Source organism: Lipomyces japonicus (genome assembly GCF_038497905.1).
Source record: "Lipomyces japonicus strain CBS 7319 unplaced genomic scaffold V1514scaffold_11, whole genome shotgun sequence".
Lineage (NCBI taxonomy): Eukaryota > Fungi > Ascomycota > Lipomycetes > Lipomycetales > Lipomycetaceae > Lipomyces > Lipomyces japonicus.
The window spans coordinates 239,399-261,878 of NW_027117823.1; the positions used below are offsets into that span (position 1 = coordinate 239,399).

The window sequence follows — 22,480 nt, forward strand, 5'->3', positions numbered from 1 at the left end:
TTTATACGCTTAGTATAGTTTACTAGTGATTTGGTTATGAACATCCAAATATTTCAGGGGCTCGCTGGGAGTTTGAAATTTGCAGCGCGCAGAGTAAATTTTTTTTTCCTTCCTTAAGACTTATTTTGTTTTCAATACACGCAAAAACAAAAAAAAAAAAGAAAAAAGAAAAAGAATGCCTCGAAGCAAAGTTGCGAAAAGGAAGGCAATCTTTAAAGCTACCGTAGCTGGTGACAAAGGTGAAGCCAGAAATGACGAATCTGTTAAACAACTGTTGGTTGCGCACGAGCGAGCACTAAGCGAGGCAACAGAAAACTCCAACTCGAGCCCAAAAAATAATCACAAGGACGGAAACCGACGTGCATCAAAAAAAATTAAGCTTGAATTTAGTAGTGATGATGATAACGATGATGAAGATAAAGTCGACGAAGACGACGAGATTAAGCTGACAGTTAACGAAGAATACAAACGACGGTTTGAACATAACAAGGAACGGGAAGAACTTGATCGACGTATGCATAAATTACTAAACACATTATTATTTAGTTTTAGCTAATTTAAAAATAAAAATAGTGAAAGAAAAAGAGAAAAGAGGCGAGCTTGACTCTGACTCTGATTCAGAAACGTCCGAGGAAGAAGATGAAGACGGTGATCTCTTAACCAATGAAATTGATTCCAAGATTGCTCAAGTCGTCAATGCTTTAAAAAATAATGATACTACTATTTTAAAAAATACGGACATCAAGTTTTTTGACGAAATTGATACAACAAGCATTTCAGAAAAGAAAGATAAGCCGGTATTTTTAAAGGACTACCACAGAATGAATCTTTTGGGTGAGCTAAAGGAAGATGAAGAAGAGCTTCCGTATGCTGTTCAGTTGAATCGAGATCGGAACAATCTTGTTAGTGAAATCCATGCCGCAGCAGAGGGCAACCATGACGATGACGACGGCGATGGATTCTTGCTAAAACGCGCCGAGAGGCAAAGAGAGGTCGAGCCAATCGATTTGCCAAACCCAAACGAAAATCCAGAAAAATTTTTGGAAGAATTCATGGAGTCCAAAGCATGGATTCCGTCTGCAAGCACGACACGCAAAAGCAAAAAGCCGGCCAGGCCAGGTAATGTTTCGCAAGTTGAAGATGATCATGTGCAACCTCTTGTTGACGACGATTCGGACTTTGATGACAAGGCTGAAGAATTTGAAACAAAGTATAATTTTAGGTTTGAAGCTGGTGAAGAGGCAGCACAGGTGGTTACCTATGGTCGTGATGTGGTCAACGCCACATCGATTCGTCGTGAACAGGAAAATCCAAGACAACGTACGCGAAGATTAGAACGAGAAGCTAAAGACGCAGAAAAGAAGGCGCGGGAGAAGGAAAGAGCTCGACTGAGGCAGTTAAAGATTAAAGAAGTTACTGAAAAATTAGAACGAATCAAGAAGATGACGGGTGAGGACAATATCGGTTTAACTGAAGAGGACCTGGACAAGGATTTTTCGGATGAAGAATTTAATCGAAAGATGGAACAGGTATTTGGCGACGAGTATTACTCCAAGGAAGCAGTGAAACCTCAATGGGATGATGATATTGATATCGATGACATCGTGCCCGGATTTTCTGACGAATATGAAAATGAGTCAAAGAAAATTTCGAAAAAGGATCGCAAAAAATTGGAAAAACAGAAAAAGACAGAAAAGGAAAAAACCAGATCAAAAATTGAAGAATTTGTGGACACGCAAATCTTACCGGATGCGATTACTGCCAATGTTAAGCAACCTGAGGTTCAATTCCGATATCGGGAAGTATCACCAGAAGCATTTAATCTTGACACGGTAGATATTCTTCTTGCTGATGATAAGGAATTGAATGAATATGTTGGATTAAAAAAATTGGCACCATACCGGGAACGAGAAAAGAAACGTAAAGATCACAAGAAATATGCAAAGAAGAAACGGTTACGTGAATGGCGAAAGGAAGTTTTTGGATCTGCGAGTTTGCCTGACTGGGAAAAGAGCGTTGATGCTTCAAAGAAGTGAAAAAAAAAAAAAAAAAAAAAAATCGAAAAAGGATTTCGTGCAAACGTGATGTATAATTTTTTTTTTTTTTTTATGGAATGCAATGTTTGTATACTTCAAGTCATTGCCATCATTCTCAGCAGACATGAGTAAAACTGCAACTTCTGTATTGTAAAAAAAAAACCATGTTAAAAGATAATCACATTGTTCATTATATATATATCTTACAACAACGAAAAAAAAAAAAAAAATACTTCGAGAGAAATCAATCTCCTCTCTACAAGAAAACAAACAAAAAAAATTAACACCAAAGCTTCCAAACCCTAACTAAGACATTTCTTTTCCGAATTTCTTCCTTTTCAAGTCTAATTTCTTCGACTAACGCGACTGGGTCTAGCTCACGCCTGCCAGTGACCAAATCAACCGTGGATGGACTAACAAACGGAGACCGTTTCCATATTTTATAAAAAATGTAGAAAACCAAAATGATTGGCGCGGCCAAGTAAGAACTGAAAAAAGTTGACGCGTTCGGTTTTGCTCCGCCGACAGGCCAAAGCGCAATCCAAAACTGAGACACTAAAACCAGGCAATTAAGAATCAAACCAAAATACGAGCCTAATACGCCGGGATGAGATTTAAATGCAATCTCATCAAGCGAGTGGCCTTGCACTTTCCAAGCTCGGCGGAAAATTATATGCGAAAGGCAGATTGAACCCCAGGTAAAGATCGAGGACAGGCCAGACAGGGCCAGCAACCAATTGAAAACTGCCCCCTCACTTGGAGATGCCACAATAAATGCAAGCAATCCAAAAATAGATGTAGTAATAATGCCGACAAGTGGTCTGCCAGCTCTGTCGACATATCCAAAAATCTTGGGAGCGAAGTTCATGTCCGCCATGGAAGCCATAGTTCGCGAGCAGCCGTACACGGACGAGTTGCCAACGGAAAGCACCGAAATCATAATCACAACATTCATGACCGAGGGCAAGCCAGAGATTCCGGCATTATGAATGGCAATTACAAAGGGCGAAGCCGCAGTATCGACTGAACTCGAGCCGAGAAGACGCTCATCGTTATAAGGAACAAGAAGTCCAACCAACGTCAACGCAACAATGTAAAACAACGTGATGCGCCAAAACACTTGCTTGACTGCAGAGGGTAATGTTTTGCGCGGATTATGAGTCTCAGCAGCTGCAAGACCAATCAATTCGGTACCAGAAAACGCAAACGCAGCAGTTACGAAAACGGAACAAAGGCCCTTGAATCCGTAGTGAAATGCTCCGGGATCATGCCAGTATTTGCCACCAATGTATCCACCAACTATACCGCCACCTGCAGTAAGTACAATACCAAGAATGATAAAACCAATAACCGCGATGACCTTGGTGAGTGAAAACACAAATTCTGCCTCACCATAACCCTTGACACCAAAAAAGTTGATCAGCACTATGACCACCCAAAATATGGCAACCCAGACGGCATTGTTCACTGGACTATTCCAGTAATTTAGCGTAATACTCGCAGCCACTAATTCGAGAGGGAACACAACGAGCCACTGGATGGCGTAGTTCCAGCTCATGGCGAATCCCCAGGCTGGATCAATAAACCGCGTCGAATAGGCCGAAAACGAACCGGCAACAGGAAACACAACGGCAAGCTCACCAAGAGCATGAACTGTGCAGTAAAGCATAAGGCCAATAATGGCAAACGCAATTAAAAGGGAAGCGGGACCACCGGTTTGAAGAGCAATCCTGATTTGGGAGTTCAGTTTAAAGAAAACAAAAAAAAACCAAACAAATTACAGCAAGCGAACAATAGTATAGAACCTACCCTGAATTCACAAACAGACCAGTACCAATGGATCCACCGATAGCAATCATTTGCAAATGCCTGGACTTGAGCTTTCTTGACAATGGAGATTCGGCAACCCTTCGATTGGCGGTGTCAACGTCGTATTTACCATCTTGCTGGGTTGATTGAACATAATTGGCCACGTATGCATCGTTTGGCTTAAATGAATCTTTAAACCGGGACCACGGCGTGGTAGACACCGGATCAAGGGATCCAACATGGTCAGACGAGGCCAATTCAATAACTGGGCCGTCCGTTATGCCGGAACCATATTTTTCAATATCGTCGCTCATTTACGAAACTAAGAAAGAAAAAAAAAAACCTATAATATGACAACGCAAAACCGAAGGAAAAAAGCAAATGAACCCGAACAAGGATGCAAAAAAAAAAAAATTGATTGAACTGGCCGTCCTTTTATAGCCAATTGTTGAACTAAGAACAAAGTGTTGTCTCATCGGCACAAACCCTATTTGAAGTTTTAATATTGATAACGCCTCCACACTGCCCACGGGCCAAACAAATTTTAATCCGTATACAAGCCTGAGTACTCCGAAGTAGCACTGCAAGCACGCCATTTTATCGGAGTACCGAGTCTGTACCCGGCGCAGCGCCACGCTTGGCTGCTGCCACTTGACGCCTCGTGGCCTTATCAAACTTTTTTCTTTTTTTTGTACTTTTACTTACGTACAATGAAATCAATGGAACAACGCTCGATAGGGTAAAATGTTGAATGGGCCGGGAAAGCTGCTCGAACTCGCGCCTTCCTCTTTGCCTTATTCTCTTTGTAGTCGTAGGTGTACTCTACTTAGGATAGCTGTATTAACGTAGTATCAGTTACTTTTTAAAGCGGTGGTGGTCCATACGCCGAAGGGATACGCTCGCTCTTAGCCGAAAAAGTGCTTGTACGGACAGGATATTTATTGCATGGCAATCACCGATGCGCCGCATAAAAACTCATTTGATGGCTGTTTATCTTTACTATAATAACATTAGCGCCGTAGTACAAGAAAAAAAAACAGACCACATCATGATAAGAAAGAAAAACATAGATAGTTATCTACAGTTTGAACAATCATGGACAAACAAAAACCAACAACGCCATTTCAATTATTATATCATATACAGCAAACTAAACAAATCAACTCTAAACTCCTTAAATATTATACTACCGAATCCCTTGTTTTAAGAACCACCCCCACTATGTCATCACTGTCACCTTTTCACTATCTTCTTCCTTGTCCTCGTCACGGTCGTCCGGCGGAGCGACATACCATGGCAGCCGGCCTCTCGTGAAGTCGTTCAACACCATTTTAGCCACACCGTTCTCATCCGGCTCGCCGCCCTTCAGCAGCCGGCCAGACTTGCGGGCAATCAGCTCCAGAAACTCGCTGGCATTCTTCCATCCGCTCACCTCGTACGTCTTTTCCACGTGTTGACGCTTGCACCTGTCCAGCATGGCGCCGATATATTGCTCCGGGTTCGATACGTTTTCCACCCTGACCACGCCGCGGAGCAAAATATCAATTTCAGTGTCCTTTGTACTGGGCGGAACCACGCCAGGACAATCAATTAGATAGATGCGCTTCATCAGCGTGATGTATTGCCACACCTTAGTCTCACCCGGGATCGGCGCCACAGTGCACACTTTCTTTTGCCGCACCGTATTGATAATCGACGATTTGCCTGTGTTCGGATAACCAATAAACCCTACCGAAATTTGCTTGCGATCCTGATGCAGAACAGAAAACTGTCGAAGCAATTGGATCAACGTACCCTTGCCAAAAGAGTTGTTGATCGAAGCGTGAAACGCTAATGTCGGATATTCCTTTGATAATCGTTTAACCCATGAAGCCTTTTCAAAATCGTTAGTTGACTTTAAAAAATTTAAATATAGTATAATATCAAGAAAAAAAAATTTAAAAACAGCTAATTGCAAAAGATGTACATTTGCTAACTAAGAGCAATCGACATTAGGGGCAAGGAGTGCAATCCAAGCCCAGTCAATGCTCAACTCAGGCAAAACATACTAGTAAAAGTTTATTCTTCCAAAGTTGTAACAGATTTCCCTTCACGGATGAAGTTAGGCAGACGCAATTGTCGACCAGAAAGGATTCTTGACTAACAGTGGGATAAAGGATCAAAAAAAAAAAAAAAAAAAAAAAAAACCGAAAAACAAAAAGTATGAAAACTTACAGCAACCCAGGTAGGCACAAGATCGCATTTGTTCAAAACAAAAATTAAATGCTTGTGGGGAGCTTCTTTCTTAATGTATTGCTCTACGGACTGACACCGCGTGCCAACCGGATCTCTGGCATCCAAAACATGAACGACAACGTCAGACGAATCAATAACCTTGTACAACTCATTCCAAATTCTTTTCGATTGACCTTTCGAGAAAATGGCGTCTCTGGCCTCTTGGATCCAGTCAGTAGGCGTTTCGACCGACATCAAGGCTTGATTCTCTAACTTTTGTTCATAGTCTTCGTGATTCTGAACAGCCTTCTCAGCAAAATCATCTAATGACCCGACAGTAACCTTGGGGCGCTTGCGCTGAGCCTTGGGACCAAATGTTTTATCAAATGGCTCAGTCTCAACAATTTGTGCCTTCACTGCACTGTTAGTATTCGAACTTGGCTCTTCCAACAACGACATTGGCAATTTGTTTTGCCGCAGCAAAACCTGATAAGGATTATGTGCGGTCTGTCCCAATGCTTCACGAAACTGAGCAAGAGTATGCTGAGCAATAACTCGAGTATTACCAAACCATCGACGATTTGGTTCTACCCTAGCAGTCGGCGCCTCGGTCGACTGAAAACTAGCCGCCTTGGTAATCTCTCCCTGCGCATTACGCTGGGCACGACCTTCCTTGTACATTTTTAACCGCTTCACCTTGGCGGTGTCGCGGTAAAAATTCTCACCCTTCAACTTCAAGTTTCCAGGCTTGTCGCTCCCTTCGCGGGAAATGCGAGTTTTCTCTTTCTTACCAACACCCATGATCCTACTGCAATTAACTTAAACAATAAACAGATATGTCTATGTTTAGCGAATAGGAGAGAATGATAATGGTGTGGGACTCGAGGTATTGAGTGAAGGAAGAAAGAGAAAAAAAAATTTTGGGGGTTATAAAATATTTTAAGGTTAAAAAGAATTTTTTTTCAGTAAAAAGCCCTTACATTACAAACCCTAAAGAGCCTGAAGTATACTAACATTCCACTGCGGCAGGGTAAACGTGTTTGCGAGCGTCAATATGCTGAACGTCGCGAAGGCTTGATATTTAAGCCAGTCTCATGTTTATTTAGAAAACCAAGATGCCACCAAAAAGGGGCAAGCAATCAAAAAAGAAAGAGCTGGTGACTGAAGATACTGAAGCTGCTCCTGATGTTCAAGAGCCGGCTGATGAAGAAACTCGAAGATCAGAATCACCAGATTTGGATGATCTTCCTGCACTACCTGACATATCCATAGGTCCGATATCAACATTTTCATACAACGTATGTACGGCACAGACGTTATATTGTTTTGTTTTTTAATGAATTTTGTTTTAGGACGCCACGAAGTCACAAGCGTTGATTCCAAAAATTACGGATGCTGCGCTGACTTATAACCCGACGTACGAAGATCTGACTAGGGCATTCCTTGGTCCTGAGAATCCGAACGGACAAGTTTCAGTTAGACGAAAAAATATTATTACTGGGTATGCAGAGGAGCAAGCATTTAATGATGCTGTATTTAATGTTCAACACCGCACATTTCAATCACTTGGCTATGCCAGAGATCCTACCGAGCATACTGATAAGTTTGGCAAATATGCTGGTGATGTCGAGACCGCCATCGCTAACGAGGGTAAAGATGTTCTTGATATTAGGCCTTCAAAGCATCAACTCAAAGATTTAAAGCGGAAAAGGCAGGGTAAAGGTGATGTTTCCATACTTGATGGACCTGATGCTTATAAAGGACCATGGGCATCATATGCCGATCCCAACGCTGTATCTTCATCTTCCGGAGAAGAAGAAGAGGAGCTTAATGAACTTGAGAACCTTTCAGCAGCAGTTGTTGAATCTTCTCAAATTGAGCCTAGGTCAACCGTTAAAGCTGAAACTTCCAAATTTCATGGATCCCAACTGCACGATTATCTTGGCCGGACATACATGCATGTACCTCGGGACTTGGATATCGATCTAGATAAAGATCCCGGAGTTCAAGAAAGCTATTTACCAAAACGCAGAATTTTTACTTGGGCTGGCCATCAAGGCGGCGTGACTGCGTTGAGGTTCTTCCCACGGCATGGTCATTTGCTCTTGTCAAGTGGTGCCGATAATAAAGTTAAGCTATGGGATTGCTACCATGACAGAGAGCTTTTGCGGTCATTTTCAGGTCATTTGTCTACTGTCAAGGATATTTCTTTCACAAATGACGGAACCAAATTTTTGTCAGCCTCGTACGACCGTACGGTGAAATTATGGGATACGGAAACGGGTCAATGCATATCACGGTTCTCAAATTCGGGAATTGCGAATTGTGTAAAATTTAATCCAGATCCAGACAAGCAAGATCAGTTTGTGATTGGCACGTCTAACAAAAAGATTGTTCAATATGACATAAATTCCGGTGAAGTTGTTCAGGAGTACGATCATCATGTCGGAGCTGTGAATAGCATCACCTTTGTGGACGAAAACAGGCGGTTTATGACAACTTCAGATGACAAATCAATCAGAGTGTGGGAATGGCAAATTAATGTCCCCATTAAATTCATCGCTGATCCGCAACAACATTCTATGCCGACGGTCGCTCTGCATCCATCGGGACGGTATGTGGCTGCTCAAAGTTTGGATAATCAGATTCTTGTGTTTGGGGCTACAGATAAGTTTAGGCAAAATCGGAAAAAATCATTTCGGGGCAACAACTGTGCGGGATATGCTATTGGGCTGGATTTCACATCTGATGGCCAATATCTCATGTCAGGCGATTCGGGCGGATATGCGTGCTTTTGGAATTGGAAAACGACTCAGATGAAGGTCAAATTTAAAGCTCATGATCGAGCACTTACTTGCATTGCTGCTCATCCTCAAGAAACGAGTAGAGTTGCGACAGCAGGTCTTGACGGAAAGATAAAATACTGGGACTAAGTTTTGTGTCACGATACTTACATATATTTTTTCTCTTATTAGAGTGTGTAATATAACGAAATTTCTGATGTATAATACAGCTTATTTGAAACCATATTGGTGTAACATTTCATTTTTGCTGATCGGCTTCATAAACCCAGTCGTTGAGACCATGCTTATTTCGTGCAATTTCGATAGCCAAAAATTGAATTCTTGGCACTACAAAAAATTTCACATTAGAGAAAATGACAATACTCGTTATTGAATATGTTCTTACCAAAAATAGTCGTTTTCTCGCCGTATTCGTTCTTTGAACCAGTACGAAGTAAAGTTCCAAAATTAAAATCATTGACCTATTTTTTTCCATATAAGTTTAAAATGTCAATTCCACTAAGAGAATCTCAACATACGGCCTTTTCATAAGCGTTCATAAATTTTCGCCACCGCTCTTTGCCTTTCACAGACTTCATTTCATTCTCGTTAATCTCAGCAACCGATTCTGAAGTGCTGTACTCTGGAAATTCTTCAATGAAATGCTTATAGATTTCGGCATCAAGATTAGTCAAGCGCAAAGTAGAACCCCGAACTTTTTCCAAAAGGTTCCAATATGTTTCTTTGCCATATTAGAATTTGTATTTTAGAAATAATATTTTCAAAATTTGATAATGCATACGTGCTTGCATAACCGCCTTCACAGCAAACTGTTTCTCGATCTAAAATCCACAAGGTTAACTAAAAAAAAAAAAACTACCAGCACAAGATATTTGTACTCACATCTTCCAAATTTTCTGCTGTTTCGGCATCAAATTGCTTTGGAGGTGCCATTTTTTCAAATTATGAAATTATGTTATAGACCTCTTACAAAAAACGATGAAAGTGGTTTCCTTTTCCTCGATAATCCGAGATTGGCACTTAAGAAATTCTCCTAACACTTAAACCCTTACCCGACAATTGATTCGAGACACAATACGAACTTACGATTTATCAAAAAAGCAATTTTGTTTGGTTTAAAATTAATTTAACAGACCAGCGATCTATTTTGAGCAAACCAATATAATAGAAATAAAATGCAGCGAAAGATTACAGTTTTAATTGACAACCTGGCGAATTTAAAATGTTGATGAGCATATGAGACCTTAATATTGTTCCTCATAATTATAATTTGCCAGATTAGCATGGCCTTCTCAATACCCTTCTCTGTTCCTGATATTTTATACCTTTTATTTTGCTAAGCTGATAACATGAAAAAGTACCTAAAAAATTCAGAATCATCAGATAAGGGAAACGATGGTGCCACGACTGATTCCATAGACAACTTGCTAGAGAATGTCAAGCCATCATGGGGTTCATTGTTCAGGTATTGGCGGCCACCTGATATCTTTCCACTGATTTTAGGTTTATTTTTTATTACTGCTTTATCAAAGATGACTTCAGTATCATCTATTATTGTGGGAAAGGTGTTAAATATCTATTCTCAATATTTAATTTCGGAAACAGCGGGCGATGTATCATACGACTTAATTGCTGAAATGAGGCCATATTTGTTTGGAATAATGCGCATGGGATTTGCCATTATTGGGTTTTGGGGTGCAATTCATTTTTTCTTTGAGTGGTTTTCAGAAAATCAACTAGAAGTCGCCCGGTCATTAATGATTGAAACTTTTCTGGAGAGGTCAAATGCCTGCAATAGAGAATATTGGCGGGTTTGTTACAAAATGTCAAAAGTAAAAAACAACAAATCGTTTTTTGTTCATATTATTAACAATTTTAGGCTACTAGATGACCTTCAGATGGGCACCTCATACATATTTGCAATGTATTTGCTTTACATTATGAAACTATTCATTGCCTTTTGTGTTGCACTTTATTATTCGTGGCAACTAACACTGATTATTCTCATATCAGTGCCAGTAATTGGATCAGTAACAGTAATAACCTTGATTTTTATTAATAAATATATCATGCATGAAAAGCTTGCCGCGCTTCAGTCAGCAAAGACTATCGACTGGGCAATCACCGCGTTACCAACTGTGAAATTATTTAATAGCATTTCAATCGAATCAGAGAAGTTTTCAAGCCAGGCTCATGAGTCACGCAAAACAATGGAAAGCTTAGCAAGGATGTACGCGATATAAAGTAGATTAAACAAGTTGTTTGTTTTGGTAACGTTGAAGGATTTTGGTATGGTGGAACGCTTGTAAAAAAGGGAAAATTAGATACCGGAAGTGTTGTTACTGTATTTTGGGCATGCAATATCTTTGCTCATAGTTTAGGTGATATGGAGCCACGGATGATTGTCATCCGGAAAGGAAAGGTTGCTGCTGAAGCTCTTTGGCAACTATTTGGCAAGCAAAAGCTTCAGTCGCAACGAACAAAGGGGTGGGGTCGGGATACCCCGATCCGGATGACATTGTCGATCAAGAGTTAAAAGGCGACCTTGAATTAAAAAATGTATGCAAGCGATCATGTTTAAAAAGATGATTATCTAATTTTCTTTGTCTAGGTTACATTTGCGTATCCATCGAGGCCAGAACAATTGTTTTGAATGACTTCAGTTTAAAAATACCGTCCGGGCAAGTAACGTTTGTCGTTGGAAGGTCTGGGTCTGGAAAATCAACATTTCATTCACTTCTCCTAAATCTTTATTCTCCAATTAAGGGTACAATATCAGTAGATGGAAAAATTGTCAATTTATTAGATTTTTCAATTTTACGACGAAATATAACGGTCCTTCAGCAAGAAAGTATTTTATTTAAAGAATCAATTAAAGAAAATATAGCTTTTGGTAGACTGCAACCAGACATATGTGAAGAAATATTTGGAATGCGGTTCGTCTAGCAATGTTTACCGAGACAGTCAACGACTTGACTGATGGAATTGACACTATTCTTGATACATCAAATCTTAACTTAAGCGGAGGTCAACGACAACGCATTGCTCTTGCACGCGCATTCATTAGGGATAGTCCAGTTTGATTTTGGGTGAAGCCACGTCAGCACTAGATCTGGTATCTCGTGGCCTGGTTTTAGATGCCATTCGTGTGCTTCGAAAAAATCGAACTACAGTCATTATAAATCATGATATATCTTCAATAGAACCTGAAGATCGGGTGATAATTGTTAAAGATGGCAAAGTTGTTGAACAAGGATGTTGTCAAGAGCTTCAAGCGATAAAAGACGGCGAATTTCAAGTTTTTCAAGCGTCGTTGAGATATAATAGTGATAATAACGCTGCTGTTACTGTGCACCATGCAGATCTACAACGTCCTGCCAGTGCACTTACATTGTCAGGGTTGGAGTACTATTTTGATATTGACAACCGGCTGTCAGCGACATTTGATCATATGCCATCATCATTTAGTCCTGCTTTCATGAGACGGTCATATTTAGATAAACCCAATACTATTACTCGTTTCAATGCTCCAGAATACAGGCCATGGTCAACTTTATCAAGCGGTCGCTATGGCGTAGCTAGCGAACATGATTTGACACTTATAACCGGGAATAACACTGCTTTGGTAAGACTTGCTCGCAAGAATCTTCAGCTGAGCCTCATGGCAATGACATCTTGACGGCTGGAATTGAGTGGTATAATTCCCAAAAGCCATGAAATGCTAGAATTAAATCATATACCCACGCAGCTAAGTTATTTTCAATTTTTAAAACTGGTATTTAGAACTCACGTTCGAAAATCGGTGCTGGCTTGCGGATACCTGCTTGCGATAATTAATAGTGCCGCCATGCCCGCATTTTCATATACATTTTCACATTTGATGTATTCGATTTTCCCTTCGCTCAGCAATAAACAGGAAAGTGCTATAAAAAAGCCATTGATTACGTTAGCTATTGCGATGATTGATGGAGTAACCACATTTATGAACATTTATGTTCTAGAAGCATGCGGGGAGAAGTGGATATACAGGTTACGGTGCTTGCCATTCAAAAACGTGCTGATTCAAGATTGGAGCTGGTTTTTCAAGCCAGATAACACGATAGCAAAGACAGCAGGCGGATTATCCCATGCTATTGCGAACGACGGAGAAGAAATGAGAGTCTTGGTGGGAAAGTTTATTGGCCAGGCTTTATCAGCAATGATCATGCTTGTTGTGGGAATAATATGGGCGCTAGTTATTGAATGGTAATTAACTTTTGTTGGGCTATCACTTGGACCAATCGTCATTATTGCTTCCAGATTTTGTGCAAAATTGTCTAGTAAGTGGACAAGAGCATATGCAGAAGAATTGGAAAAATGTGGAGAAGTTATTTATGAGGTTAGTGTGTTTTAATATAGATCGCATAGTTTAGTTTTTTATTTGTTAGGCTATAACCAAATTTCGGACTGTCCGAGTGCTAGGTCTTGAACATCATTTTAGACGAAAATACTTTTCTGCTGGCCAATCAGTTAGACGGGTAGGATTAAAAAAGGGTATTTTTGTTGGGCTCGGTTCAGGAGCCAGTGAAATGGTCGAGAGCATGATTCAGATTTTAATTTTTTATTATGGTGGGATTTTGATTCGCCATGGCACTTACTCGGTAAATCAAGTAGTGACCGTCCTTACTCTTGTTGTGTTTTCTGTGTTATTTGCAACGGTAATTACGAATTATCTTCCGCAACTGGATAAGGCTAAACTTGCAACTGTAAAACTAATCGCATTGGCAAGCATGGACACAAATAACGTTGCCGAGCGGCTTGGAGAGTCAAGAAGACCAAAGAAAATTCACAAGCAAATGGTGTTCGACAATGTCAAGTCTACATATCCGGGATCGTACACTGGCACTCTCAACGGAATCTCACTTGTGATACGCTCTGGGGAAACGACTGCGGTAGTTGGAACATCTGGCTGTGGCAAGTCAACGCTGGCAAATATGCTTACGCGGTTACTCGTGCCAGATGTAGGACGCATCCTGTTGGGTGATACGAATATTTAAGAAATTGATGTGGCATTTTTACGACAGCATATTGCAGTGGTAAGTCAAACTCCAAACTTGTTCGACGGCACGATATTAGAAAACTTAACATACGGCCTTGATTTTTTGATAGTGAATATATATATTGTTAAAAAAGGTCAATTATGTACATGCACGAAAACGTCAACTTCCGCTTATTTTATATAAAATATCCACTAAATATAATATGGAGAGAGTCAAGCTATCTACGACGAAAACAAAGTAAAATACAAATGAAAGAAAAGGAAAAAAAACCAATCAAGAATTTTTTATAAAAACCATGCTTTTCTTTTTCACAAAATACAAAATGTATTATTTTAGCCACTGATGTACTTCACAAGTTCATCAATAGACTTGGTGTTCAACGAATCCGGTAAAATTTCGTTCGATTTGCCTTTCTTGGATGAAGTAGAAGAAATCGGATCAGCGAAACCCTGAACTGGTTTCGTACCAGATAACTTGGATGCATTACTAATAATGTTCAGCTTGCGAGCCTTGCGGGTTGCCAAATCCTTTGCTTGCCTGGCATGCTGCACGGCAGACTGCGTTAGGGATTCAAGCCAGCTTTCAGATTCCTTCGTGTTTCGATCATCCGGTCCAAGCTCAGCCTTGAAGATATTATAGGCAGACCGCATTTTCTTTACTGCTTCTTGAGGTTCCTGAACAAGTACGAGAGCCTGAGCAAGTTGGAAGTACAATGTAGCAGCGTTCACACTGGCAGGACCAAAAATTTCTTCAGTTAATGCGAGGGAATCTTCAAACCACTTCTTTGAATCATGGAATTCTTGAAGGGATTGCAACATCACTGCCGCATTATTCAACGTTGTGACCGTATCGGGGTTCTTGTAATCCGTAATGATATTCCAGAGTTGCAATGCATGCCTAATTAAAGACAAAGCCGTGTTGGAATTTCCATTTGCATGCTCGGAGAGTGCCAAGTTGAGGTACATGAGTAATGTCTCAGATGAATCAATACCAATGGTTCGTTCGGCAATGACAACAGCCTTCCTTGCAAGATCAACAGCTGCTGCTTTCTCTTCAAGGCTACTGTAAATCAATGACAGCTGCGAATAAGCTCTAGCAACTTCAGGGTGAAGAATGCCGTAGATTTGTTCGTGCAGCGAAAGAGATTCGACAAGAAGTTCGACACCAACTTCCTTTTGTCCTTGAATAAGGGATAATCTGCCAGTCTCCATTGCTTCACCCGCTAACTGGCTCTAATACGAAAAAAAAATAAAAAAGAATTAGTCTCACATGTAGAAATATGAATACTTTTTTTTGCTCACTTACCCGTAAGTCGGAATCCTTAACAAACGGAACAATGTTCAATAAATCATCTGGCGTAAAAGTAGTCTGAACAGCCGTGGCAGACGCCAGGACATTCTCCGTTGTCGTAGCAACGGTAGAGACCTTATTATTTGTTTTCTTCTTCTCCAAATATCCATTCTGATGACTCTTCTTGCCTTTCTTTCCTTCCGCTTGCTTGTGCACACCTGTATTTTCGACAGCTTCGCCGTTAGTTACTTCAGCCTTAACTGGAAACTTGGATGAATCAGTGGCAGATTCTGTAGCAAAATGATATTGCTTGAGTTTCCATTGAAATCCAAGCCTGATAGACAACTCTCGGAAAACAGAAACAGGTGAAATTTTGGTGGTGGCCCAATCTTCAGGCAAAGCATATCTGAATCTTCGGAGCGCTTCTTGTGTCACGCGAGATTGAATATCACTAGCAGTCAGCTTCGCAAATCCGAAATCATCATTACCAAGGTCCGAAGAATACAAAAAAGCCAAAGAAGGTTCAATGTGTGGCTTAGGATCAGCATTCAATTTTATGCCCAGAATGGAATTGAAAATATGAGCAGCAGCTGAAGGCACAACTTCAATAGGTAAATTCTTGAAAATGGCATTGGCAACGTATTTGGTTGATCTAATAACCACGTCTTGCACAAGTACATGTCTGAACGAAGCAAGTCTATTCGAATAATATTTATCATTTGCATCAATTTGGTCGATGATCTTGCCCAGATATCTCAAGCTGATACCGCGTTTATGTAAAGTTTTTGACAATTGAGTGGAATCGACTGGAATTGATAGATCACCAGACCATAAATCAGCAAGCAAGTTCGGAATTAATTTTGATGTAATAAACTTGGCTACGTCTCTGACATTAGACTCATCCTCAAAATAAGTTTTCTTCCCCTCTTCAGTGGTAGGTGCTTGACCAGAATAAACGTCCGGGTTTAAGCCAAATTTAAATCCGGAAATTTCAAGAGATTCAAACTGCTTTGATTCTTCCTCAACTGTACTGTTTTCAGCATTTTCTTCAGCAGAAGCCTCAGATTTGGGTTCGTGAATCAAAGTAGGCTCGTCGCTGTCGACTGATTTGTAATAAACCTTAATTTCTTTACCCTCTTGCTTAAACTTTTCTCTATTTTCTTGGATCCAGATTCTGACCTTGTCCTTCCACCATTCGTCAATGGCTTCAGGTCTTAATGTTGCCATTTTATGGGGATATGAGTTTTCTTGATCATTGCCAACCTCAGATAAAAATTCCACATCTAAAGGCGTGGCCCGGTACAAATCCAAAATATACTTGCGACCATCAGTGCCTTCTAAACCCTTGAGTTCAACTGAAGTAACAAGGTCAAATTCCTTACCATCCTTATCCCAAACAGGGTGTTCTTTTAAATGTAATCTTTCCGCAACTTTCTTAAAATAAGGCACGAATGATTCGTTGTTCGCAACAACATCCTTGTTGTCGGCCCCACCATAAACAATTTGGTTCGTGCCGTCTTCCTTTTGCCTCAGAATACCAGGCACAGGAGATTGAGCGACAATACGCCTGCCACAGTAATCAACAATAACCGTACAAAGAGGACAAATGCCATCGATATCAAGCTGGTTGACGAACTTCACACCAGCAAGATCCTTGCCGACTGCATACCAAGCAGCCTCGTCACCACCTTCCTTTTCAAACGTGCCAACGCCATCGGCACCGTAGGAGAAAAATATGCCATTGTACAAGTAAATCTGGCTATCTCTGGGATCTTGAGCATTAATTGCGGGTACTTCATCTCGAGCGATCAGAACGGCGCCCTTTGCAGCAGCTTCCGCAAAGTCGAAATACAATTTGTTGAGCAAGCGCTCGCGAAGAATACGCTCCTGGATCGTCGACCGTGGCATCTCACGCGTAGATTGGATGTCATCATTCCAATCACGAACCGTGTCCAAATTATCAGTTCCACCAAGCAAGTACTGCTCTTGCGACCTTGACACGTCTGCAACAGGAGCCGTGCCCGGACGAGCCAGCCATGGGCTTGCCAGAAATGAATTAGTCGGATTGTATATAGTCAGAGCATCACGCTGTCCCAATGCAGTTTGCCATTCCAAAAGCCGTTCCTTAAATAATGGCGAAATCTGTCCCAAAAGAGTGAGCAATGAATGAGCTCTGAAGCCGCCCTTTGACTGTTTCGGTGAAGGGTCAAATTTTTGATTGGACGAGTTGGAAATGTAAAAGCCGGAGATATCGCCAGTAATGTGATGAACGGCGCCTTCTAACGTAAGGACCTGCAGATAAATCAGGTGACCACGAAGACGAAGAGTTGCAGGCGGCGGATTCCAAGAAGAAATCCCTAGAGATTTAACTGGCTGATCTTGCGAACTGGGTGGAGTTGGTAACAGATCTTCCAGGTTTGGTGGCGCGGCCAAGTCTAAATCAGCCACTGCATGCTTGCTTGGGTTTGATTTGTCTTTAAAAGATTGCGCAAGCTTGTCGACTTGGCTTAGCGCCGACAGACCAGCGCTCAAACCGGTGACAACGGAGCTTCTGGTGGAGACGAGACCTATTACGTCCCGAAGTTTGGAAACATGCAGCCGGGCTTCACGGTCATTATATGGCTCTTCCCTTAGTTCAAGAACAGCGCCGTCATGAATTCCCTCGACGGTATGCAGTTCAAGGAAGTCATTAAGTTTACTGCCGTTAAACCAGAGTGAGAAGCAAGTGTACTGAACGGTAGCGGGCAAATCTAAGATGGATTGACGAATGTCGTTAAAAGTCTCATGAATCGAAACCACAATTTTGATGGAACGAGGTTCATGAGGAAGCTTAACGTTCAAGCTGAGCATTTCTGGAATTTCTAATATGTGGTTAACAAACGCAAATCGGCCATGAATAAAATTTAATGCTTTACCATCTACAAGTTGTCCAGAAACACTCTGATGGTCCAGCTCTCCATTTGAAACCTGAGCAGTGTCTTCAACGACCACATGTTCTAATTAAAAGGTCGTTAGTTTGGACATAACGAGTGATTGCGAACTGTGAACCTCATAGCCAACCTTTAGCTTCGGACATTACGGCAACCGAATTAGCCAACTAAAACACAAACGAAATGTTTTTAAACCAAAAAGAAGCAAACAAAAAAAACCAATGGAGAATTATCAATTAAATCACCACCAATTCGACTTCGACAAACAAAAAAGGTTGAGTAATAATAGAGTCGTTACGAGAAATTTCTAAAAGACTTGGAAAAATTTATTGAAGGTTTCTTTCCTGGCCCCGACAAGAATCCCGAGGAACGGAGTGAATAAAGTCATACATATAATTGCCGTTTTAGGCCGGAAATAGGGACCGGGTAACTAATATTGAGCTTCAGCAGTTTGACTTCTTAAATACACGGACTGTTCTTGAGGAACTACTTCTTTCTTATGATCTTGCTCAATACGAAGTACCTAATGTTGAAAAGTTATATTGATTTTATGAAGTTGGCAAAGAACAAACGTAAAGAACGAACTAACAGGGAGATTTTTGAATCATCATAGACAGATTACGAGTAGTATCACAATACGTGTAACAAGGACTGGACGTAAAGAACATTATTAGTACCTACAAGGAGTTAGGAGTATAAAAGTGATATAATTAGTTATGTAGTTATTTCCCGTTTAAAATATTACATGTGTAACATTCATTGACTTGTGTTGTGCGTAGATATTCTTAAAACCTTAAGGGTACAATACCCTTTGTCGGCTTCTTCTCTTGAGAAAAGTACAGTACTCCTTATATGCAAAAATTGTAATACAAATAAATTCCAGCAAGCAATTGTTAGAGATATAGAATGAAAATTCGTCAGTTTGTTGGGTTGGTTTTGCCGAGAAATATAGAACGATCAGGATTGATTGGATTGTCTGGGCATTTGAAAACAAGGCGACGATTTCTTACACAATCAATATTTCCTCAAGGGGAACCAAACGATGAAAACGACACTGACAACGACAAAGGTAGCGATAAAAGCGCTCGCGGCTCAAATTACAGGGATACTGCATTTAAAGCGTTTGAGTCTGCGGCAGTGACTTTAGCTTCGATTTCGGTTTTGTTTATCTCTGGATATTTGTACCATCAATACTACAAGGCTAAGGTGCTAAAAAAGATTCAAATTGCTTTCGAAGCCGGAGATCCAGCATTAGATTTGGCAATGCGATCGAAGACGGGAAATGGCGAAGCTGACTGGGTTGTTCGAGAAGAGCAAGACTTGATTGACCGTGTCGTTGCCGGCAAAGTTCCCAATCGTTATTTTTTGCTGATTGGCGAGAAGGGCACAGGTAAGACATCGATGTTGCTAGAAGCGATGCGACGAGTGGCTGGTCATAACTGTGCCATGTTTGAAGCGCATGCTGATCCAGAAATTGTAAGGATTCGTCTGGGCAAGGCATTGAATTATGATTATCATGAGGATTATATCGGGTCTTTATTTTCTATCCGGGGGCCGCGAGACACGACTGCATTGCTAGACATTGAGCGGGCATTCGACAAACTGGAAAAAGTTGCCTTAGAGAAGGTCAGGGCCACAAAAATTCCGTTAGTGGTGATTGTCAATTCAACGCACCTATTACGAGAGGACAAGGACGGTGAGGATTTGATGGAGTTGCTTCAGCAGCGGGCCGAATCGTTTGCAGCATCAGGATTGGTGACGTTTATTTTTAATAGTGACGAATATTGGGTGTACGAACGGTTTAAAAAGCTCTCAACTCGATTGGAGGTGGTTACGATTAAAGATTTAGACCGGTCCCGGTCAGTGGAGGCGATCCGGTCATGGCGCAAAAAATATTTTAATGAAGAAGTACCCGAAGCAGTAGGCGACGAGATCTACAACATTATAGGTGGCCGGCCACAGTTTTTGAATCGGGTTGCTGCGCATCAGAATATGGTTTCCCATGCACTGTCGATCGTGGAAAAGGAAAAGACTTGGTTGTTAAATAAGTGTGGCTTGTTGGGATCCGACATGGACGACGATGTTATGGAATCTGGAAAGTTTTCAGGATCGGCAATGTTGCTCATGAAGGCCTTGGTGGACATGGACAAAGCATATCGAACAAAAAACATTGTGGCAGCAACTGATAACCACTATTTACCTTCGCTGCCATTGTGGCGGGCACGACAGGTGATGACACGGCCTGATTATATTCAGAGGTATGATCACTTAAACATCTTTACGATCGACTCTCATTCAATGGTTCGGGCCGACAGCGTGGCGATGATGCACGCATTCCGTCAGATAATTAATGAAGATGGATTTGATGATCTATTGGAAGAAACGCTCGATCGTGTGTCTGAAATTGAATCTTTGGGTAGAACACGAGAATTGGTGGCGAAAGACCTTGTAGGAGGCGTTGGTGCCTACGAAGTGACGATCGGGCCCAACAAAACAGCAATTGTAAAGGTCGTTAATCCAGAGCAATGATGACCAGTCAATCAGTTAATATTGGGATTGAAAGAAACAAGGTTTTATTAATCAATCAATCAATCAATCAGTCAGTCAATTAATTAAATGATCTACAAATACCCCGCAATTATCGGTACTTATGCACTTGTGTATGCCCCTGGCCGCAGGGCAGATCATCTGCACGTCAACCTGGTATGACCTGCACTCCACTGTGGCTCCACTGTGGCTCCACTGTGGCTTGCTAAGATGTAGTAAGCTTCGATGTTAATAACCATAGAGACAAAGTTAGTATAGATTTGAAATTGCAGCTATTTCTTTTTACAAATGCTGAGCTGGAATGTCGCTTATGTCACAGCTGAGAGCGCTGCGGCGGCATGTGGGATGAGGAGTAGAATGAGCAGCAACAGAACATCGCGAACACCCGAATACGCGAACGCGCTCTGACTTTTATGCCTCGTGGAGTCGTAGAATATGACCCCGCATTTTTATTTTTATTTTTATTTTTTTTTTTTTTGATTTGGATCTTCGTGTGGATACGGTTATATATATTCAAGCTTGGGCCCTCTATTTTGTTGTTTATCTTTATCAGTCAGTGTCTTCAACAATGTCTAACCAAGCAACTGAAAACACTTACGCTCCTGATGAGCTTACTTCCTCTGCCAGCAGCAGCGGTCACAACGGCAACTCGTCAACTTCGCCTGTAGTTGAAGATGACTACGATCTTGAGGCTTCTCGAAACAAGGAGGGCTCTCCTGCCACCGAGCGTGATGAGTTTATCCACCGGATACGAACCGCAGGCTCAGTGTCTATGTCACCTGAGCTATTTGAAAAACTTTATTTGACGCCTCAAAAGGCAGTTAAGGGTGATCTTAGGCAGACGTTTGCTAATCCTACTCCGCTTGCACTTTTGGGACATATTTTGTCAATTTGCCCGCTTGGATGCGCCCTTATTGGATGGAAGGGGGCCGGTCAGTCCGGTGCTGCAACGACGTATGTTACATTTTGTTCTCTACAATATTTATCTAACTTTAAAAAGTGGCGCGTTCGTCTTTGTAGGTGGTCTTTTGCTCCTTCTGTCTGGTATCCTTGAATTTTTACTCGGCAATACATTCTCTTTCGTTGTATTCTGTTCTTTCGGTGCATTTTGGTTGTCTTTTGCTGGAATACTGATCCCTAGCTTTAACTCCGTTGGTGCATACTCACCAACAGGTGACAGTCAGGTGCTAGGACTTAACACGAAAGGTTTTCAAGCATCTATAGCATTTTATCTGTTATTTTGGGCTCTTGCGGTTTTGATTTTGTTGATTTGCGCTCTACGGACGAACATTGCATTTGTGCTATTATTTGTTTGTCTCGAAGCAACTTTTTTGTGTCTCACGATTGGATTTTTCCTTTTATCAGAGGGAAAGTTTGCGCATGGTAATAATGTTGTTAAAGCAGGCGGGGCGATGGCGCTGGCGACAGGCTTGGTGGGATTTTACATTTTCCTTGTTCTTATGCTGGTCACTGTCGACTTTCCGTTTTTGTTGCCTGTTGGCGATTTGAGTCACTTGATGAAGGGTTACCAGGAGAAGCATGGCCCACTTAAGTAAATTATGATTGTGTTTTTTTTTGTATTTTGTTTTAGGAATGATCATCGTATTCTAAGCACATCTCATAATGACCTGCAACACTGTTTGAGAGTTCTGGCTTTGTTTTCCTGTACTAAATTTTTTTCTAAGTCGGTGATGTCAACAAACAAGAAAAACTGTATTTGGCAAATACAAAGTGTAAAAATAATAAAGTTTCATCGATTCAGCGATCGATCGCACAACAATCGGGTGTTGAGATTTAAAACATTGGTATTT

At 41.1% G+C, this 22,480-nt stretch overlaps 10 protein-coding genes across 10 annotated transcripts; 6 read left to right on the forward strand and 4 right to left on the reverse strand.

The window, feature by feature from the left end:
- The first annotated feature begins 121 nt into the window (after positions 1-121).
- On the forward strand, positions 122-2,260 carry V1514DRAFT_328226 (KRI1-like family C-terminal-domain-containing protein). The gene is made up of 2 exons (XM_066927131.1): positions 122-512; positions 574-2,260. The coding sequence occupies exons 1-2, from the start codon at positions 176-178 to the stop codon at positions 2,034-2,036; spliced, it is 1,800 nt and encodes a 599-aa protein (XP_066784431.1). The 5' UTR covers positions 122-175; the 3' UTR covers positions 2,037-2,260.
- Positions 2,177-4,297, reverse strand: V1514DRAFT_21537 (amino acid permease-domain-containing protein). Its single transcript, XM_066924707.1, has 2 exons — positions 3,846-4,297; positions 2,177-3,766 (listed from the first exon to the last, which is right to left on the reverse strand). The coding sequence occupies exons 1-2, from the start codon at positions 4,157-4,159 to the stop codon at positions 2,317-2,319; spliced, it is 1,764 nt and encodes a 587-aa protein (XP_066784432.1). The 5' UTR covers positions 4,160-4,297; the 3' UTR covers positions 2,177-2,316.
- A 656-nt stretch (positions 4,298-4,953) lies between these two features.
- Positions 4,954-6,975, reverse strand: V1514DRAFT_291650 (NUC091 domain-containing protein). Its single transcript, XM_066925323.1, has 2 exons — positions 6,060-6,975; positions 4,954-5,718 (listed from the first exon to the last, which is right to left on the reverse strand). Exons 1-2 carry the CDS (start codon positions 6,858-6,860, stop codon positions 5,065-5,067), a joined length of 1,455 nt encoding a protein of 484 aa, XP_066784433.1. The 5' UTR covers positions 6,861-6,975; the 3' UTR covers positions 4,954-5,064.
- A 108-nt stretch (positions 6,976-7,083) lies between these two features.
- On the forward strand, positions 7,084-9,086 carry V1514DRAFT_328233 (WD40-repeat-containing domain protein). The gene is made up of 2 exons (XM_066927132.1): positions 7,084-7,357; positions 7,412-9,086. Exons 1-2 carry the CDS (start codon positions 7,175-7,177, stop codon positions 8,990-8,992), a joined length of 1,764 nt encoding a protein of 587 aa, XP_066784434.1. The 5' UTR covers positions 7,084-7,174; the 3' UTR covers positions 8,993-9,086.
- V1514DRAFT_328237 (putative polysaccharide biosynthesis protein) lies at positions 8,961-10,000 on the reverse strand. The gene is made up of 6 exons (XM_066927133.1): positions 9,950-10,000; positions 9,746-9,893; positions 9,645-9,684; positions 9,382-9,584; positions 9,249-9,324; positions 8,961-9,190 (listed from the first exon to the last, which is right to left on the reverse strand). The coding sequence occupies exons 2-6, from the start codon at positions 9,794-9,796 to the stop codon at positions 9,102-9,104; spliced, it is 459 nt and encodes a 152-aa protein (XP_066784435.1). The 5' UTR covers positions 9,797-9,893; positions 9,950-10,000; the 3' UTR covers positions 8,961-9,101.
- A 32-nt stretch (positions 10,001-10,032) lies between these two features.
- On the forward strand, positions 10,033-11,207 carry V1514DRAFT_21896 (uncharacterized protein). The gene has a single exon (XM_066924713.1). The coding sequence runs from the start codon at positions 10,213-10,215 to the stop codon at positions 11,104-11,106; it is 894 nt and encodes a 297-aa protein (XP_066784436.1). The 5' UTR covers positions 10,033-10,212; the 3' UTR covers positions 11,107-11,207.
- Positions 11,208-11,811: 604 nt separating this feature from the next.
- On the forward strand, positions 11,812-13,899 carry V1514DRAFT_341844 (ABC transporter type 1, transmembrane domain-containing protein; the record flags this gene model as incomplete). The annotated part of the gene is made up of 5 exons (XM_066929072.1): positions 11,812-11,890; positions 11,959-12,488; positions 12,612-13,108; positions 13,184-13,241; positions 13,291-13,899. The coding sequence occupies 5 exons, from the start codon at positions 11,812-11,814 to the stop codon at positions 13,897-13,899; spliced, it is 1,773 nt and encodes a 590-aa protein (XP_066784437.1).
- A 105-nt stretch (positions 13,900-14,004) lies between these two features.
- V1514DRAFT_304743 (clustered mitochondria-domain-containing protein) lies at positions 14,005-18,469 on the reverse strand. Its single transcript, XM_066925639.1, has 4 exons — positions 18,253-18,469; positions 18,108-18,188; positions 15,208-18,053; positions 14,005-15,134 (listed from the first exon to the last, which is right to left on the reverse strand). The coding sequence occupies exons 1-4, from the start codon at positions 18,266-18,268 to the stop codon at positions 14,235-14,237; spliced, it is 3,843 nt and encodes a 1,280-aa protein (XP_066784438.1). The 5' UTR covers positions 18,269-18,469; the 3' UTR covers positions 14,005-14,234.
- Positions 18,470-19,028: 559 nt separating this feature from the next.
- V1514DRAFT_278423 (uncharacterized protein) lies at positions 19,029-20,651 on the forward strand (the record flags this gene model as incomplete). The annotated part of the gene is made up of 1 exon (XM_066924984.1): positions 19,029-20,651. One exon carries the CDS (start codon positions 19,029-19,031, stop codon positions 20,649-20,651), a length of 1,623 nt encoding a protein of 540 aa, XP_066784439.1.
- Positions 20,652-21,237: 586 nt separating this feature from the next.
- Positions 21,238-22,225, forward strand: V1514DRAFT_319050 (GPR1/FUN34/yaaH family-domain-containing protein; the record flags this gene model as incomplete). Its single annotated transcript, XM_066925915.1, has 2 exons — positions 21,238-21,623; positions 21,670-22,225. 2 exons carry the CDS (start codon positions 21,238-21,240, stop codon positions 22,223-22,225), a joined length of 942 nt encoding a protein of 313 aa, XP_066784440.1.
- Positions 22,226-22,480: the final 255 nt, after the last annotated feature.

Coding starts and splice junctions, on each gene's coding strand:
- V1514DRAFT_328226 (XM_066927131.1), top strand. CDS start 176: ATGCCTCGAAGCAAAGTTGCGAAAAGGAAGGCAATCTTTAAAGCTACC. Junction 513..573: donor ACGGGAAGAACTTGATCGAC/GTATGCATAAAT, acceptor AAATAAAAATAG/TGAAAGAAAAAGAGAAAAGA.
- V1514DRAFT_291650 (XM_066925323.1), bottom strand. CDS start 6,860: ATGGGTGTTGGTAAGAAAGAGAAAACTCGCATTTCCCGCGAAGGGAGC. Junction 5,719..6,059: donor TTGTGCCTACCTGGGTTGCT/GTAAGTTTTCAT, acceptor GATTTTGAAAAG/GCTTCATGGGTTAAACGATT.
- V1514DRAFT_21896 (XM_066924713.1), top strand. CDS start 10,213: ATGAAAAAGTACCTAAAAAATTCAGAATCATCAGATAAGGGAAACGAT.
- V1514DRAFT_328233 (XM_066927132.1), top strand. CDS start 7,175: ATGCCACCAAAAAGGGGCAAGCAATCAAAAAAGAAAGAGCTGGTGACT. Junction 7,358..7,411: donor TATCAACATTTTCATACAAC/GTATGTACGGCA, acceptor ATTTTGTTTTAG/GACGCCACGAAGTCACAAGC.
- V1514DRAFT_328237 (XM_066927133.1), bottom strand. CDS start 9,796: ATGGCACCTCCAAAGCAATTTGATGCCGAAACAGCAGAAAATTTGGAA. Junction 9,325..9,381: donor TGAACGCTTATGAAAAGGCC/GTATGTTGAGAT, acceptor GGAAAAAAATAG/GTCAATGATTTTAATTTTGG. Junction 9,191..9,248: donor CGAGAAAACGACTATTTTTG/GTAAGAACATAT, acceptor AATTTTTTGTAG/TGCCAAGAATTCAATTTTTG.
- V1514DRAFT_21537 (XM_066924707.1), bottom strand. CDS start 4,159: ATGAGCGACGATATTGAAAAATATGGTTCCGGCATAACGGACGGCCCA. Junction 3,767..3,845: donor GGTCTGTTTGTGAATTCAGG/GTAGGTTCTATA, acceptor CTCCCAAATCAG/GATTGCTCTTCAAACCGGTG.
- V1514DRAFT_304743 (XM_066925639.1), bottom strand. Junction 18,054..18,107: donor TTCTGGACAACTTGTAGATG/GTAAAGCATTAA, acceptor ACCACATATTAG/AAATTCCAGAAATGCTCAGC. Junction 15,135..15,207: donor TTAAGGATTCCGACTTACGG/GTAAGTGAGCAA, acceptor TTTTCGTATTAG/AGCCAGTTAGCGGGTGAAGC.